General features: G+C 60.2%; 1 protein-coding gene across 4 annotated transcripts in view; it reads left to right on the forward strand.

Moving 5' to 3' along the window:
• NFIC (nuclear factor I C) overlaps positions 1-17,064 on the forward strand; it is a 65,904-nt gene that overhangs the window by 25,740 nt on the left and 23,100 nt on the right. For all 4 annotated transcript variants that reach the window (XM_059388625.1, XM_059388624.1, XM_059388626.1 and 1 more), the window contains exon 3: positions 15,304-15,375. In XM_059388625.1, the coding sequence (XP_059244608.1) occupies positions 15,304-15,375 (72 nt within the window). The remainder of the gene's footprint in view (positions 1-15,303; positions 15,376-17,064) is intronic.

Raw genomic sequence — 17,064 nt, forward strand, 5'->3', positions numbered from 1 at the left:
GTGCTGAGCTGAAGGCTGCATTTATGGAGTACCAGCTGCATACCAGGCCCTGCAGAGAATCTTCCCATTTTCAGCCCCGTTTCACGGAGGAACTCAGAAGCAGAGGCTCTGGCTAGGGCCACACCGTCTGCCTCTCACCACAGGTCTGCCACCTCCGTGCTCTGCTCGGGCCTGGGAAGCGTGGGGCTGCCCACTTGCCCTCTCTGGGGCTCAGTCTCCCCTTCAGAGCAATGGGAGCGGCCCCCGTCTGCCTGCAGACTAGAAGCCTCTCGCTTGCCCCCCGCACAGAGGACGCTGAGTCTGCGGGCCTGGGGCGTCCCCAGGGGCCCTTGAATGGGGCTGCACCCGGTGGCCACTCTGGGTGGCCTCAGCGCTCCTGTGCCCCAGGCCAGCCCCACAGACGGCCCGGGACAGGTTGCTGCCGGATGGACAAGCCTGTTCCCTGCTTCCTTATGTAAGCAGGTTATGCAAGGGCAGCTGGCCTGCTTACATAAGGGGAGGCCGGGCCAGCGCCCAGCTGGGGAGGGGGAAGCTCTTAAAGGGGCCGGTGTCCCCTGAGTCTCCCCTCCGGGGCTCTTGCATTAGCCCACACCGGGGAACCTCGTCAACGGGCTGATTCCGAGCTCGTCGCTGCCCCCTTGCCCTCGTTATTATTACTGCTGTTGATGTTGTTTACGGTCGACTCCAGTCCCTCGCAGCCGCCGCAGGTCAGCGGCTGGGACACAGAGCCCTGGCTTGGCCTGCTCTGCTTCTGACGTTGCTTAGCGCCGTCTGTCTCTGAGCCTCAGTTTCCCCACCTGTAAAATTCGCTTGCCTCGTGGGGTTGCCAAGGAAGCAATGAGTTAAGACCTGCGAGAGGTCTAGGCCAGCTCGGAGCACATACAGGCTCCGCGCTCAGCCAGTTGGTAGTCAGGAAATATGATTCAGTGCTCAGGATGGGCCAAGTACAGCTCTGGGGCCTGGGGCCCCGCAGGGAACCAGACAGATGAACCGCAGCCCTTGTGCGGCTCACAGTCACCAGGAGAAGCAGACAGAGGACAAGAACAAAATGTCAGTTGGTGATGAGGACTATCAAAAAAATAAAGGCAACAGAATAGAAAGGGGGCCGTCTGCAGGTGGGAGGAACCACCTGTGCAAGGGTCCTGGGGCAGCACTGGGCTGGAGGAGAATGGGTGAAGGGGAGAGGAGGGCGAGGGGAGGGGAAGGAGGGGACGGGGCAGGAATGATGGGCGGGGCCTTGGGGGCCTCTGGGAGGACTTGGGCTTTTGCCCCAAAGAGGTGGGAGCTCTGGAGGGCTCACAGGCGCCCTCTGGCCACTGTGGGGAGCACACACACTGGTGGGAAAGAGGTGCTGAGAGTTGAGGGACCCAGGCCCCTGCACGGGTTCAGGAAAGGGGTAATGGAGGCAGAGGCAGGAGCCCTGTTGCTCGTTGGTTCCCTAGGCTGTCAGCCTGGGCTCAGCGCGGCCGTGCAAGTTGGGCACCTGCATCACGTGGCCCTTCTGAGACTGGTGCCTGCCCCCTGCCTGCGGCCAGGCACCTGCCTGGGCATATGCAGGAGAGAGAGGTCTGAAGTGAGGGCCGGGCCCCCCTGACATGCTCAGGGGCTCTCCTGGAGCCGGGCGCTGCTGTCAGACAGGCTGGATATGATCCTAGGAGGCCCATGGGGGTTCTGGGGGGTCAGGAGAGCTGCTGCCAGGTGCCCAGCCCCTGCACGGTGGCATTTTGCCCATTTTCATCCCCATTCTCACTGTGGGGGACCTCGGCCCAGCTCCTGCCTGGCTCAGTGCCTCGTTTCTTTCTCCGCGAAATGGGAGTCGTGACCTGTAACTGTCAAGTGGGGTGGGTGAGCATGGAGCATACAGCAGGCGCCTTTCCAGTGACCGGCAGCAATAAGTCAGGAGACCCAGAAGGGAGAGAGCCCACCGGCACGGGAGGTGTGCAAGTGGAGACCCACCATAGTCACCGAGATGGGATGGGCCAGCAGATGGGTAACTGACCTGACTTGCCCTCTCTGAGGCACTGTTTTGTTCCAATAAAATGGGACCATAGACCCAGAATCCCCACGGTGCCTGGCCACATTCCAGCAGAAAAAGGTGCCGAGGCTAATGATATGCTCCCCAGCCCCTATATGACAACTGGGGAAACTGAGACCCAGAGTAAAGAGGGGGCAAGGCTAGAGTCACATAGCTGAGCTGAGGCAAGACGGGGTGGGGGTCATCTCATCGTGTGGCTCTGATGCCCCGGGAACAAGAGCCCCTGGCTCCAATCCACTCACCGCACCTCAGTTTGCAGATCCATGAAATGGGCACACTCCTGGGCTCCATGGGAATCACTGGCCACCCAGGGAAGAGGCTGCGAGGGTTTACGTGGCCAGCTGCCACATAAACACCCTCCTGGGGTGTTGGGGCGACTCACGGGGGGATGCCAGCACAGCCCCCCACCACACCCAGTTCCCCTTTGGTGCCAACTGAAGAGGTGAGAGCAGATTCCTGGAGGCTCCTGAGGTAGCTCAGGCTTTCTAGCTGATAGAGGGGGAGCTGGTGTGCTCCCTGTGCCCGGGAGCCTCAGCCCCTGCCTGGCCCTGGGGCAGAGGGCGGGGGGCTGACCTGGCCTCATACACTCTGTAGAGACACTGGCGCAAGACCGTCTTGCCCACTGTGAGCCGGCAGACACGTTGAGGGAGGCAGCGGGTGGTGAAGCGAAGCCTCCCTGCACAGGTCGGAGGGCGGCCTGTATCCTTCCCGCCGAGCCTAGCTGCCTGACCTCCCCAGGCACCGTCAGCCCTTCTGTACGGAGCTCCTGGTGTATAAGCACTCAATCCGTGGAAGTCGTGATGATTCTCTTCGTACACTAGTCTCACTCCCCAGAGGCCCCTTCTGTGCCTGGCAAACTCCTACTCATGCATCAAAGCCCCAGCTGCAGTGCCCCCTCCCCCCAGGAAACCTTCCTGGGCCCCCCGGGACAGATTCCAATTACTTCCTTGAGCTTCTCCAGCTGCAGGTTCCCCCCTCTGATATTTAGGACCTGAGCAGTCGGGGGATCTACTCAAGAGAGGATTTTTGCTGCTCCTCAGAGGACCCAGGCCAGTGTTTGGGTGACATCCCATGCTCTGCCCTGGGCAGAAACCTCTTGTGTCATACCGATGGGAATCTGTATCGCCCTCAATCTGGCTTTTCCCTCTGAATATTGGCCCAGTCTTCCCAGCAGTCCTCCGATGCCTGTAACAAGCATTTAGTTTGTGCCTGCTGTATACCAAGCCCTATCAGGATAATTGCAGTCATTCATGCGGCAAGCGTGTATTGGGTACCTCCTGTGTGCTGGCCCCTGCTGGAATGGTCATCACTGGTCTGCAAGCATCAATCAAGTGCCAACTACATGCGAGCATTGATTGAGCACCAACTGTGTGCCAGGCTCCCCGAAAGGTGGTCTCAGGAAGGCCAGGGGAGTAAAAGAGTCTTCCCACTGCCTCTCCCTCTGGCCTCGGGCCCTCGAGTTTCTAACCTCTGCCTGCATTCGAGGCAGTGGGTTTAAAGCGTGGCCACCGGAACGAGGGTCCCTGGGCTCGGATCTGCTTGTCCACTTACTGGTGGTGAGATTTGGGTCAAGCCCCTGCCCGTCTCTGGCGCTCAGTTTGCCCCTCCGTGACACAGAGTGCCCAAGGTCTGAGGTGTTTGCACCTGACGTTCACTTTGTACAGGAAGGGACAGAGGATGGGGCCCATTCTACTGACCCCTCTCCAAGGCCAGGGTGCTTTCCTGGGAGGCCCAGAGAGGGGCAGCACTGGCCTGCGGCCACACAGCCCCCAAACAGGACTCTGCCCGCCTCTGAAGCCCTCCCTCGGTGCCCGCCTCCCTTGGCAAGGCTGCTGGCCTCCGGCCTCCTGAGTGCCCCGGGCCGGCTGAGTGTGTGGCGCGGCCCAAGAAACATGTGAAGCAGGGGTGAGCTGGGAGGGACCGTGGCCCCTCGGATGCCCCCCAGCCTGGCCAGGCGGCCCCCTCCCCGGCATCCATTTTTGGGAAGAGGGTGTTCCCTGGGGCTCCCTGGGTTTCCCGCCGGCGCCGTCCACTCTGCGGTCACAGATGTTGCCGGGGCTGGCCATCCCCTCCCGGGCCCGCACATGTGTGCTCAGTCCGGGCCCATGTGGCCCCCGAGCTCCCCCCCCAGCTCGCCCCCCGGTCCCCCCACAGCGGCCGCCGAGGCGGGCCTGCCAGGGAGGCGGGCGGAGGCCCGGGCTTGGCTGCTGGAGGAGCCAAGAATTTGCTCCAAATGTAAACAGCAAGTTATTTTAAGTCTGCCCCCTCCCCGGGTGGCGTTGACACATTTGACATTGGAGGGGACCGGGCTGGGGGGGGGAGGCCAAGCGTGTGGGTATTTTTAACCTGTTTTTCCCGGCCCCGGTGCCACCCGGAGTGCGGAGCGCGAGTGGCAGCCAGGGCCGCCCGGCGGGCGCGCGCTGAACCCCTCGGAGCCCCGAGAGGCCCCCCCGGCCGCCCCACCCGCCCCAGCCCGGTGCCAGCCCGCGCCTCCTGCGCGGACAAAATGGCCGCCGAGGCCGGCAGAAGCATCTGGAACCCGGGGGAGGGAGAGTGGAGAAAATGGCCGCCAGAGAATGATGTCATAAGGTGGCGTGGCGGCCAGAAGCTTCCCGGGGTGGGACTAGTCCCGGCCTGCAGGCCTCCGGGGGGGGCCCTCGGGCCTGCGGGGACCTCCCCACCAGGGGCTCAGGCCGGGCGCCCCGAAACGGCCGGGCCGGAGCTCCCGCGGGGCGTCCGGGGACGGGGCGGCACCCCCAAGGGCAGCCCAGGGCCTCGGGCTGGTGCTGGGGAGGCGGCGGGGGCCGGGGGTGGCGGTGGAGGGCCGTGACCCTGACCCACTGGCCCGCGGTGTTCACGGGCGCCCGGCGGGGCCGGAGCCAGACCACGGAGCAGGCCGGGCGGCGGGGGAGCCAGGCTGGGTGGGAAGAAAACAGAAACTTTTCTTTGAAAGTGACTCCGAAGCAGGTTGGCTCGGGCCCAGGCGGCCGCGGCGGGAGAGGAAGAGGGAAAGTGTGGTCCAGACTCGAGGAACACGCGGGTCAGGAAGCGCCAGGCCAGGAGGCCCCGGCGGAGACCGGCGTCCCCGAGGTCACCCGGCCGGGCCCTCCGTCGCCTCTCAGGTCCCCTGCTTCTTGTCGGCGTTTCCCAGACGATTCCCCGGGGGGCCGAGGAGAGCATTGCCTTGGACGTCCGGCGTCTCGCTTTTTTTTCCCTTCGATTTGTCCAAGTGGCCCCTGGAGAAGGGGTTTTGGATCCTCTGGAGGGAGATGCGAGGGCTCAGAGAGGGAACGCACGTCTGCGGAGGTCACACAGCGCGTCTGAGTTTGGGAGTCTGTGTTCTGAAACCCCCCGGGGCTCTGCTGGGGGAGCGGGGATTCGGGCTGGAGTTCCTTACAGCCCAGGGCGGTCTAGCCTCTGCTCCCGCTGCCACGCTCCCAGCGAAGTCCAAGTTTAGCCTGAAGCTCTCCTTCTGCCCCTCGACCCCTGGCCCTCCTTAGGATGCTGGGCACAAAATCCTCGACCGTGAACCTTGTGGGGCAGGACTTTGGGTCTGTTTTGTTCGTTGCTGTGTCCGCAGAGCCTAGAACAGCGCCTGGTGCACAGTAAGTGCTCAGTGCGTGTGTTGAATAAAAGGGTCACAGTTTCGTCTTGTGCTGGGATTCACGCGAACACTAGTGTGGGATGGGGGTGGAGGCTCGGGGGCACGAAGCCGGTCGTCACATAACTGGACATGGGCGTCTGTTGTCACACTTCTTGGGAGGGACATGAGGAAGTGGATTCCTGAACTTCTCTAACGTCAAGCCCAGAGCCTGTGCCCGGGGGCTGTGGACACATAAACCACATTTGAGCAGAGACTTGAGTAAATTGAGGGGAATGAGCCAGGCAGGCATTTATGGGAAAGGCATTCCAGGCAGCTGGCACAACCTGTGCAAAGGCCCTGGGGCAGCATCGGGCTTGGCATGTTGGAGGACCTGTGGGGAGGGGTGTGTGTGTGTGTCTGGAGCAGAATGAGCAAGGGGAGAGAGGAAGAGGGGAGGGCAGGGAGGGGACGGGGCAGTGGGGGGAGGGCAGTTTGGGCAGGGCCTTGGGGGCCACAGGGAGGGAGGACTTTGGAGCTGACTCCGTCCAGTGTGCTGGGGACTAGGGCACAGGCTTGGACAAGGGGCCAAGGGAGAGGGTGTTCGGAGAAGGAGCTCTTAGAACGGGGCCAGGGAAGGTGGCTGCAGCCTGCCCGAGGGGGAGGGGGCAGGAAAGGCACAGGGCAGCCGGGACGAGGACAAAGGCCAGGGTCGTGTGTGCGGCATGGCCTTCCAGGACGGAGAAAGTTGAACCTGAGCTGGCTAATGTTTAAAAATGGCTGGTGAGACCTGGGAGCTGGGAATTCCAGGGCCTGGCTTTGGTTTCCTCTCTTGCTGGCTGGTGTCAGGAGGCAGACGTGGCAGCCGCCAGAGCCAGCTATGTTTGGAAGCCGGCGAAGGTTGGAACATAAATCCGGCTCGCTCTCCGGGCAGCCCATCCCGGCCGGGCGGACACGCCACGGGGCCCAGGCGGGAACTCTGGGCTCTCCCGCGTCCTGCCAGGTTTGAGAGAAGTGTCGCTCTGGTCTCCTCAGGTCCTGTCCTTCTATGTCCCAAGGACAAATTAACAATGACCCGTCTGTCCGTCCTCAGCCATCACCCTGGGCCGGGCTCTTACGTCCACCGGGACACCTGCCTGGGCTCCCAGCCCCCCAGAGTCTAGAATTCGCCCAGCACCAGAGTCTTTTTTTTAAATGTGTGTGTTTTCTTGTGGCTAAAAAAAACATATAACGTAAAGTGTACCACCTTAACCATCTCTAAGCGCACAGCTCCGCGGCGGGAAGTACTCTGACACCCCCACCCTCCAGCTCCAGTACCTTCCATCCTCCCACACGGAGACTCTGTCCCCACAAAGCATGGACTCCCCACCCCGCCCCAGCCCCGGCTCCCAACCTCTCCTCTCTGTCTGTGTGGATGGGACTCCTCTGGGGCCCTCCCGGGAGTGGGGTCCTGCGGGACGGATCCTTCTGGGTCTGGCTCCTCTCACTGAAGCCCGTGTCCTCAGGGTCCCTCTGCGTGATGGCAGGGGTCGGGGTCCCTTCCTTTCTGAGGCTGGGCCGTGTTCCCATGTGGGGACGGACCGAGCTGTGTGTGTCCACACACTGAGGACCCTGGCGTGACATCCATCTGTGGTGGCCATGAGTCCCTCTGCCGTGCACACGGGGCTGTGAATATCCCCGGGGAGCCCCTGCTTTTCCCTCTCTGGGGTAGACATGCGGCAGTGGAATTGCTGGGTCATGTGGGGACTCTGTGTTTAACTTTCCGAGGGAGCGGCTGCCCCATCTCACGTTCCCGCTGCCACACTCCAAGCTCCCGGCTTCTGCTCGGCCTCCTGGCTGGTGGTGCTGTTAAACCTACCAGAGCTGAAGTCACATCACTCCACATGGCACGCAAGATTCGGGCCCGAGCCTCTCACAGCAGCCACGTGGCCTGTGCAGCCCAGCTCTCTCTCCTGGGCTCACCATGTTGGAGCCACATGGCCTCAGACATCCTAGGTTTATTCCTGCCCCAGGGCCTTGGCACTTGCTGTGCCTCTGCCTGGCTCCTAGGACGCCGTGGCTGAGGCCCCCTCCTAGAGGCCCCGCCTGACATCTGTGTCCAAAGTCTCCCCCAGAGCCACTCTCTGTCCCCTCACGCAGCTTTCTGGCCTCACTGGAACGTAGAACCGGGCAAAATTATCTCCATCTTCCTCTGTGTGTTCACTTCCTGCCTGTCTCTCCCTCCCTTGGCGCGCTGCCATCCAACCCCCTGCCAACGCCTGGCGAGTAGTAAGGGATCGCTAAACGTCTGTGAGGTGACCGTCCGGCTGTGCCTTGATCTCCCAGTTATGAGTGGCGGAAGTCGGACCCACCAGGTTGAAGGGAGTTGTCTGGTGCCAAGGGGTGGGTGCTCCCGGGGCGGGAAGGGCGGGACCGGAGGCCCGGCGGCGCCTTTGTCCCGGGCTGGGACAGACCAAATTTGGGCTCACAGCCATGGACAGGAAAGAACAGTTTGTACACTCCGTCAGTGGGTTCCAGTGTACATTTCGACTGTCACCACGGTCATGTGCTTGTTTGAGCAAAAAGCTCCAGGAGGTGGTGACGTTCTGGCCACACGTGAACGCCTGCAGACGCAGGACGTTGGGAGAACGGGGCCCAGGCCGGCGCAGGGGCTCGCTTGCAATATGACTGCAGTCGGTGGCCAGAGTGTCCCTTCGACATGCACGAGTGTGGTTAAGTGTTTCCTATGGGAGCCGAAGTGCCCTCGTGTGTCGTGGAGAAGGAGGCCCTTGAGGAAGGTCCCAGAATGATGGGAGAGGGTTAGCCATGTAGATGCTGAAGGAACAGAGTTCCAGGCAGAGGATACAGCCCGTGCAAAGGTCCTGGGGACAGTAGCTGCCTGGCGTGTTGGAAGACCAGCCAGAGAGGCCCGTGTGGCTGGAGCAGAGTGAGCGACAGGGGAGGTCTTGCAGGGCCTGGGGGACGGGGCGGGGGTGCGCAGGAGAGGGGAGCCCTGGAGGGCGGTTGGCAAAGGAAGGACTCAGTTCACTTAAATTCTGAGTTTGGAAAAATACCGTCACCAAACCCCTTATCTGTGATGGGCCCTTCCTCTTCCAGAGTGCCTCAGGTTTCCACCACGTGCCCGTGCAGGAAGGCAACCCTTTGAGAATATTCCCTTCATTGATGGGGAAACCAAGGCTCAGAGTGGGGAGATGTGACTAGTGCCAGGTCACACACCGCAGCCAGGACTGACTGCATCTCTGGCCTCCATGAGGTGCCCGAGACCAGCCTGGCCTGGGAGCTGCCGGCCCTCCCTTGGGCCTCCAGTGTGTTTTAAAAGCTCTGGAAAGGGGCGCCTGGGTGGCTCAGTGGGTTAAAGCCTCTGCCTTCGGCTCAGGTCGTGATCCCAGGGTTCTGGGATCGAGCCCCGCATCAGGCTCTCTGCTCAGCAGGGAGCCTGCTTCCCCCTCTCTCTCTGCCTGGCCATGTTCTGCTTCAGTTTTCACACAGGAGACACGCCTTGTGTTTTCCTCGTGTGGAGAAGACCTTCTTAGCAACACTGAGGGCCAAGTGGGAAGGCCAGGTGGGAAGTGGACCACAGGAACCGTGTGCTCAGGGCGGTGGGAAGTCGACCAGGTCCTGAGGAAACTCACAACACAAGCGAACAGCATTTTAAAGCTAGTGGTGGATGTGGTCTGAAACCCAACAAGATGTTTGCATATATGTTTCTAAGAGAAGAGAGATAAAACCAGTCTTGCTGTGTGGCCTTGGGTAACTTGCTCACCCTCTCTGAGTAACTCCATCCACTGCCGCTCTGGGTATCAGCCATATCACCTGATGTCTGGCGTGTGGGGGGGGTCGTCTGGCACGTGGGGAGCCGACCCTGCGAGGCAGGTGGTACCACTGGCCTGTACAGTGGTCTGGGGGCTCTGCTGAGCCGAGCCAGGGGACCCCCAGCCAGGGGCTTTATCTGACGGGTCAGAGACCCGGGTCCGGACCCCCAGGATCACTGCAAACTATCGACAAGAGAGGGGACTCCTGGAACAGGGCCTCCGCCAGGCCTCACCTTGTCAGCAGCACGGGAAACGACGAGGAGCCTGCTTCCGAGCTACCTTGTGCCTCAGTTTCCCTCTCTGGCAAATGGGGACGAGAATTGAATGTCCCTCCCAGGGAAGTTGGGTTTTTTTGTTTGTTTGTTTGTTGTTTTTTCAGTCAGGGTAGACTTTTAAAATAAGTTTTTAATTTTAATTCTGATCTAGTTAATGTACCGTGTTGGGTGAGTTCACCCGTTTCAGGGATACAATATACGGTGAGTCAGCAGTCCACACGTGACCCCGTGCTCGTCCCGATAAGTGCAGTCCTTAATCCCCGTCACCTGTGTCCCCCACCCCCCACCCCGTCCCCTCTGGTGACCACCTGTTCGTCCTCTACAGTCCACAGTCCGTTTTCTGCTTTCTCTCTCTTCCCCACCCCCACCACTGGCTTGTTTATTTCTTCCATTCCACATGGATGAGATCCTATGATACTTCCCTTGCTCTGACTTACCTCCCTCCCTGTTCTGCTCTCCAGCTACATCCATGTTGTCCCCCCGGGGGAGTTTTGCTGATTAAATAAGTCAGTGGAGGTGAAACATGGCGGCCCAGTATAGTCAAAGAAATGACTCACTAAGTATTAACTACCGGAATGGACCATTTCATGCAGAGTGGCCTTATCAGCCCTCCCAGGAGCTCTGGCCTAAGCCCCTCTCCCTCCCGGTGGTTTGGCCTCCCTTGCACTCTGCACAGCCCGAGGTTCTCCTCCCGGCGTATTTGCTCACTTAGTCATGGCCTGTCGCTCCCCCCTCAGGACATGAGTGCCACGAGGACAAGGCCTTTTGTCCATCTTGGTCACTGCTGTGTCCCCCAGGAGGTGCCCAGCCATCAGCTCCTTTCAAAAGGAAAGGAATACGTGTCATGTGGTTCACATCCAGGTTAGGCATGAGGGAAAGGATGCTCAGAGATGTCAAGAACTTGCCGGACGACACACAGCGGGAAGTCAGCCGACTTTCAGTAAAGGCCCAGAGGGTCAATATTTACGACCCGGCAGGTCTCACCCAGTTTCGGTCACATACTCTCCTTTCTCCTTTTACAGTCCTTTAAAAATTCCCTAGGGTAGAAAACGTACCTCCTCTTTTTATCATTGCTGCCTCAGCAGATCCTTTGTAGACATTCTTTCCTTTAATCTCTACACCCCGTGAAGGTTTCCTATCACAGGTACATATCTCTCCCGGTGCCGTATTTATACTCATATTTTCATGCTTTATACACAAAAGAGCAAAATTGTCTAGCTCCTCCATCCCCCGCCCCCCCGCCAAAAGCGCTTTCACCCCCACTGAAAATGGGTGTCTCCAGACCAGGGTCTCCCCTCTTGGCACTGCTGGCTCTGGGCCGGTCGTTCTCCGCAGGGGCAGGGGCGTCCTGGGCACTGGGGGTGGAGGGGCACTGAGCAGCATCCCTGGCCCCACTCAACTCCGTGCCAGGAGCACCCCCGTTGTCATGGCGACCTAGGGATGTCCCCAGATACTGCCCTGAGCAGCAAAGGTACTCAGTGCTGGGCACACAGTTTCTTTAACTTGACATCAGCTTTGGGGTATAGACTTTCTGAGGTGGGCCTCAGTTTACCAAACTCACCGGCCAGGCGGGTTGAATCCAATGGTGCCGGAAATTTTTCACCCAGTGAAACTTGGCTCGTGAAAGCTCCTAGCCTGGGGCCTGGGGCGTCCTGGGGCGTCAGACACCAGCCGTCCTTTCGACATTGTCCTTTCTGGGCACATCTGTTCAGACCTGCGTTTTAGGGCCGGTTGTGTGCGGAGATGGGACAGGAGGGCTTACCTGTGCCCCTTTGCTCTGGAATTTTCATGGAAACCTCCAGGGGCCCTCAGCCCGGTGGAACTTTCTGTGCAGATGGCGACATTCGGCGCCATCCAGTTCGGTCACCGGCAGGCTCGTGGGCCGTTGAGCATGGAGAGGTGACCCATGCCACTGAAGTCTGGAAGTTCTAACTCAGTTTCAGTTTGGTGGGTGTGAATTTCAAGTCACACGTGGCGATGGATGAGAAACATTCTGAAGGGGAGAGGTAATTAAAACTAAGATGGCATCATTAAAAGGAAGGACATTCTTTTTTTTTTTTTCAAAGATTTTATTTATTTGACAGAGATCACAAGTAGGCAGAGAGGCAGGCAGAGAGAGAGAGGAGGAAGCAGGCTCCCCGCTGAGCAGAGAGCCCGATGCGGGACTCGATCCCAGGACCCTGAGATCATGACCTGAGCCGAAGGCAGCAGCGGCTTAACCCACTGAGCCACCCAGGCGCCCCAAGGAAGGACATTCTGATCCCTGCCACACGCGGAGGGACCCCGAGGACACGGGGCTCAGCGAGAGCGGCCAGACCCAGAAGGACCCGTCCCACAGGACCCCACTCCCAGGAGGTCCCCAGAGGAGTCCCGTCCGCACAGAGAGGAGAGGGTGGGAGCCGGGGGCTGGGCTGGGGGTTGGGGCGTCTGTGCTTTGTGGGGACGGATGGAAAGTTCTGGAGACGGAGGGTGGGCGTGGCCACAGCATGGGACGAACGTGCTTCATGCCACTGAGCTGTGCACTTAGAATTTTTTTTTTTAAGATTTTATCCATTTACTTGACAGGGAGAGAGAGAGACAGCGAGAGAGGGAGCACAAGCAGGGGGAGTGGGAGAGAGAGAAGCAGGCTTCCCACTGAGCAGGGATCCCGATGCGGGGCTCGATCCCAGGACCCTGGGATCATGACCTGAGCTGAAGGCAGACACTCAATGACTGAGCCGCCCGGGTGGCCCTTAGAAATGGTTTAAATGGTAAAGTGTATGCTATGTATCTTGAAGCACAATCTAAAAACTAAATTAAAAAAATTTAACGAGACAGCATATAATTATAGCATCATTGTTTAGAAACTACACTTATTTCATTAAAAAAAAAAAGCTCCTGGCACTCTAGGAAGAGAAGAGAACCCCCGTGGCCCAGTAAAGGGGTCAGCAGAGAGCCATGCCTACCTTTGCACTCCGTGGTGAGAGACTGAGGGAGCGCCCACCCCCCCCCCAGATCAGAAGCAAGAAGGCACCCTTGCTCTCAGCCCTTGGTACTGTGCTGCCAGAGCAATAAGGCAAGAAAAGGAAATCGGAGGCATACAGAGGAGGAGGAAGAGAGAAAGCATGTGCTTGTCAAGGACCTGATGGCCCTGAGCTACGAAAATTCCAAGGAAATCTCTACAAACATAGTATCTCCTAGAACTACCGAGTGTGTCCAGCGGGGCTGCGGGATACAAGATGGACACACAAACCCGGGCCCCGTTCTCCGCGCCAGCAACGAACCCTTGGAGACCAAAATTAAGAACACCATTGTTTTCGGCCGTTCCCCAAAGCACCATTTTTTGAATGTCAGTCCATGCCAACCCTTTTGCACGTCTTATTAGCTGACTGGGCACCCTGACAAAGCCGAGGCGTGGGTTTTACTGTCTTCCCCGTTTTACTGTGAGGAAGCGGAGGCTCAGAGAGGTCGCGGTCAAGGTCACAGAGTGAATGAGCATGGGATAAGGGCTCCCAGCTGGAGCCGGCCGTAGCCTAGGGCCATTGCTCTCGGTGGGTGCAAAGTACCAGCGCCCCGGACATAAACCGGGAAAATCGCACTGATGGTAATAAGACGCCCCCTTCCGATTGCTGAGGTGCTGACAGTGAGCCCCCCACCGAGTGAGCCAGCCTGTTGCCCCCATGACCACCCTCTGGTTCAGCGCAGGCCCTGAAAGAGGAGCTGGAGTTGAGCCCACTTGCTGGATGAGGAGAGTGAGGCTCAGGGAGCGGTGAGTCCCAGCCCCAGCGCCCTGATTCCCCGGCGTTGGCTTGCGGGCAGCCCTCGGGGAACAGCACCCGCGTGCCAGGCGGGCACTGCCGCCTGCTGAGTCCACATGGGCGTCCGTTCCACAAGAGGGTCCTGTGCCCGAGGCCCGCAGCCCGACGGCCGGCTGCCCAGGCTGGGCTCTTCCCAACGCAGGGGTCACCCGTGCCCAGCCGCATGGCCGTCCAAGCAGGAGTGGCCGGCGCCAAGGGGCCACTGGTTGCCCAGCCCGTGAGCAGCCACAGGGCGTGGGGCCGAGCCGGGCACACTCCCCTCAGCCGCTGCCCAGCCGTGCCCGGCCCAGTGGGTCACGACTGTGGCTGCCCTCAACCGTTCCCGTCGTGGGTGGGAAAACCGAAGCACGGATCCTCGCTCTGGTGCCGTTTAGGGCCCCACCAGTCTGGGCAGCCCGGAGGTGCTCAACGCACAGTGTGTGCAAAGCCACCGGGCAAAGGTGAGGGCTCATGGCTGCTTTGGGAGGCATCAGCACGGCCCCCCAGGGTTGCTGCGGGGCCCCATCCTCGCCGCTGAGGCTCCCGGAGCTGGGATGGGCACCCAGCGTCCGAGCCCAGAAACCAGATGCGTCAGGCATGGCCGCACGGGGATGTCTGGGCGCACGTGCAAACTAATGCAGATCAACCTCCTTAGGGAGAAGTGAGCACTCCTTCATTGTTTCAACCTCAGTTTTCCTCGTCTGTAAGATGGGTCCAATGATGACACCAGATGTGTGGCTCTCTTAGGGATTTAAGGGAACGTGCGTGTTCGGCATTGAAACGTGACGCTAACAATAATAGCAACATGCAGACAGCCCCAGGGAGCCAGTTCTCGGCAGTCTCTCTTTCCCGCCTTTTGGTGCTTGCACCCGTTTGAAGAGAGAACTGAGGCTCAGAACAGTTCAGCAACTTGCCTGAGGTCACACAGCAACTGGGTCTGGCTTTGGAATGCAGCAGGTGGAAGGGGCTGATTCTCTTTCTTTGGCCTTCGATGGTGATTCCCACCACCTTGGTCTTTGACCTGAGAGACGACTAGGTAGGGCCAGGGGTTCCGTCTGGCTGGGCTTGACCATGGGCCCCCCCCCAACCCCTGCCTCGGTCCTGGGTGGACGTGGAGGGAGTGCAGAGGGGGGTTGGAGCTGCTTGCCATCTAGTCCGCCGGAGCTGATAATGCTGAGCTCAGCGTCTGTCTGCTTCGCCCGTCTGCCAAGGAGCCTGATTATTTTTAGATAAGATGGAGAGGCGGGCGCCAGGGTGGGAGGGAGCCCCCCAAGCCAGGGGGGTGGGCGGGGGGTCGAGTAGCTGCAGGGGAAGCCCCTCTGCCCCCTCCTGGGGGTCCCTGTGTGACAACCCAAGACCAAGGGCTGGACCCCCAGGACCTCAAAGGCAGAGGCCGAGCAGGGGTGAGGGGCTGGAGGGCTCAAGGACTCATCTCTTTGGCCCTCAGTTTCCCCATCTGTAAAGTGGGCATAACCATAGCTCCTGCCTCCTGGGTGAAGGCCAGGTGAGTGAGTTACCCTCACGACTTAGGAAATGAGCTCCTTTCATTTCAGAGATGAGGAAACAGGCTCAGGGAGGGGAAGATCTCCAGCCTGCCACTGAGCCAGGCCCTGCACACGGGTTCTGCTGCCGAGGGGACCCTCTGGACGCCCTGACCCCGTGGGCAGCAGCCAAGGGAAGGGGCCAAGCGGAGATCCCAGGGCCCGGGCACATCGGGGACCACTTTTCCACGGCACTACCCAGCCTGGCCCCAGCACGGGTGTCACCTCTCCCCCTGGGGTGGGGTTTCCTGCAGTGTCACCACGTCCTCCCCTTCTCTCTGCAGACGCGGAGCAGAGCGGCAGTCCCCGGGCAGGGATGGGCTCGGACCAGGAGGACAGCAAGCCCATCACACTGGGTGAGTCTGCGGACGGCGTAGGGTGGGCGGGAGGACCCCGTGTGCTCTGCGTGGCCCTGCATGGCCCTGCATGGGCACCTCACAGACCTTCCTGGGCTCATTCGCCACAGCCGTGCCCTGGACAGGTGCCACTGTTGATCCATTGTGTAGATGGGAAAGCTGAGGCTCAGAGAGGTTAAAGGGCCTTCCTGGGGCACCCAGGAAGGTGGGGTGGGAACCCACGACCCTCAGCTCCCAGTGTCTGGTCCCTGAGGTGCTCACCCCACAAGAGAGGCCCCGGGGGGCCCTGCAGTCCCATGAGACATTTAACAGAGGTCTATGTTGGCGGGAAGTGGGAGGGCCTCGGGCAGGGCTGGGAGCAGAGCCCCAGGGAACAGAAAGGACTCAGAAGCTGCAGAGGCCCGGCTTCTGCTCTGGTCTGCTCCCATGGTTGCCCCCTGGACCAGAGCGGCCGCCTCCACCCTGGCCGCCTGGCTTCTGTCCTCCCTGAAGTAGCCAGAGAGCACCTGTGAGCACCTGGGTCAGGTCCTGCCTTCCTCTGCTCACAGCTGTGAGGGTTCTCACCTCCCTGGGGGTAAAAGTCCTTCCCTGACCCCTAAGGACCTGCGGGACCTGCCCCTCTCCCCTCCCTGCCCCCCCCTCCACCCTGTCTCCCCCTCACTCTTTCTGCTCCAGCCACCTGGGCCTCCTGGCTGTTCCTCCAACGATCCAGGTCCAGTCCTGCCTCAGGGCCTTTGCATGTGCTTTGCTTGCTATTTGGACAGCGAACTGTGCTCTCTCTCTGTCTCTCTCTCTGGATCTCCCGAGTCTCACCTCACATGCTCCCCTCCCAGAGAGATCTGACCTCAAGCAGCCATAGCCACTCTCAATGGCCACCTTCTGTTTTATTTCCTTCTGAGGAAGTTAGTGATTGCATATGTATTTGCTTAGTTGCTTAGTGACCGCACACGTGTGTCTCTTTCCTAATGCAGCGTCACCTCCTTGAGGGCAGAGGCTTTTGTCTGTCCTGATCACTATTGTGTCCTCAGAACCTCAAATAGGACCTGGTACACAACAGGTGTTCAGTAAATATTTGCAGAAAGAAGAGAAAGGGAGGGAAGAAGTGGAGAGAAAGAGAAACTAGAGAGGTGGCATACGGGGGGGGGGGGGGGGCGAGGAGGGAGGAGAGATGAAAAGGAAGGAAGGAAGAATGGAAGAAAGAGCCGGTGGGTGAGGACACCCCTGTAGGAAGGACCAGCCTGGGGAGGCCGGATGGTTCCAAGAGGTTCACAGCCCCCCAGGCTGCTCACCACTGGGCGTCTGTGACCCTGAGTCCTCTTTGGCCTCCTGTGATCTCCAGGCGCCTGCCTCCAAGCCAGATGTTCACGGTGGGCGGGGGCAGCGGGGGCAGCGGCGCTTGGCCTGGTCCCACGGGGAGCTCCAGCGTCTGGCAGAGGAAGGCACTTCCTCCCTCCCGCCAGGGAGTCCCCAGGAGATGGAGCTGGGCGAGTGCTGCACAAACAGGAAACCCCGGTGGGGGGGAGGCGGAGGGGTGTGCTGACACCAGCTGGCCAGCTGGGTGGCAGGAAATGGCCATGGCCACTTCCCCTGGACACTGGGGGGCCTTCACCCTGTCCTCCCAGGGATGTTGTGGCTCTGAGCCCCCCCAGCACGGGGCTGGGAATATAGTAATTGCACAAGAAATGGTGT

This window comes from Mustela nigripes, chromosome 2 (assembly GCF_022355385.1).
Source record: "Mustela nigripes isolate SB6536 chromosome 2, MUSNIG.SB6536, whole genome shotgun sequence".
NCBI classification, from domain to species: domain Eukaryota; kingdom Metazoa; phylum Chordata; class Mammalia; order Carnivora; family Mustelidae; genus Mustela; species Mustela nigripes.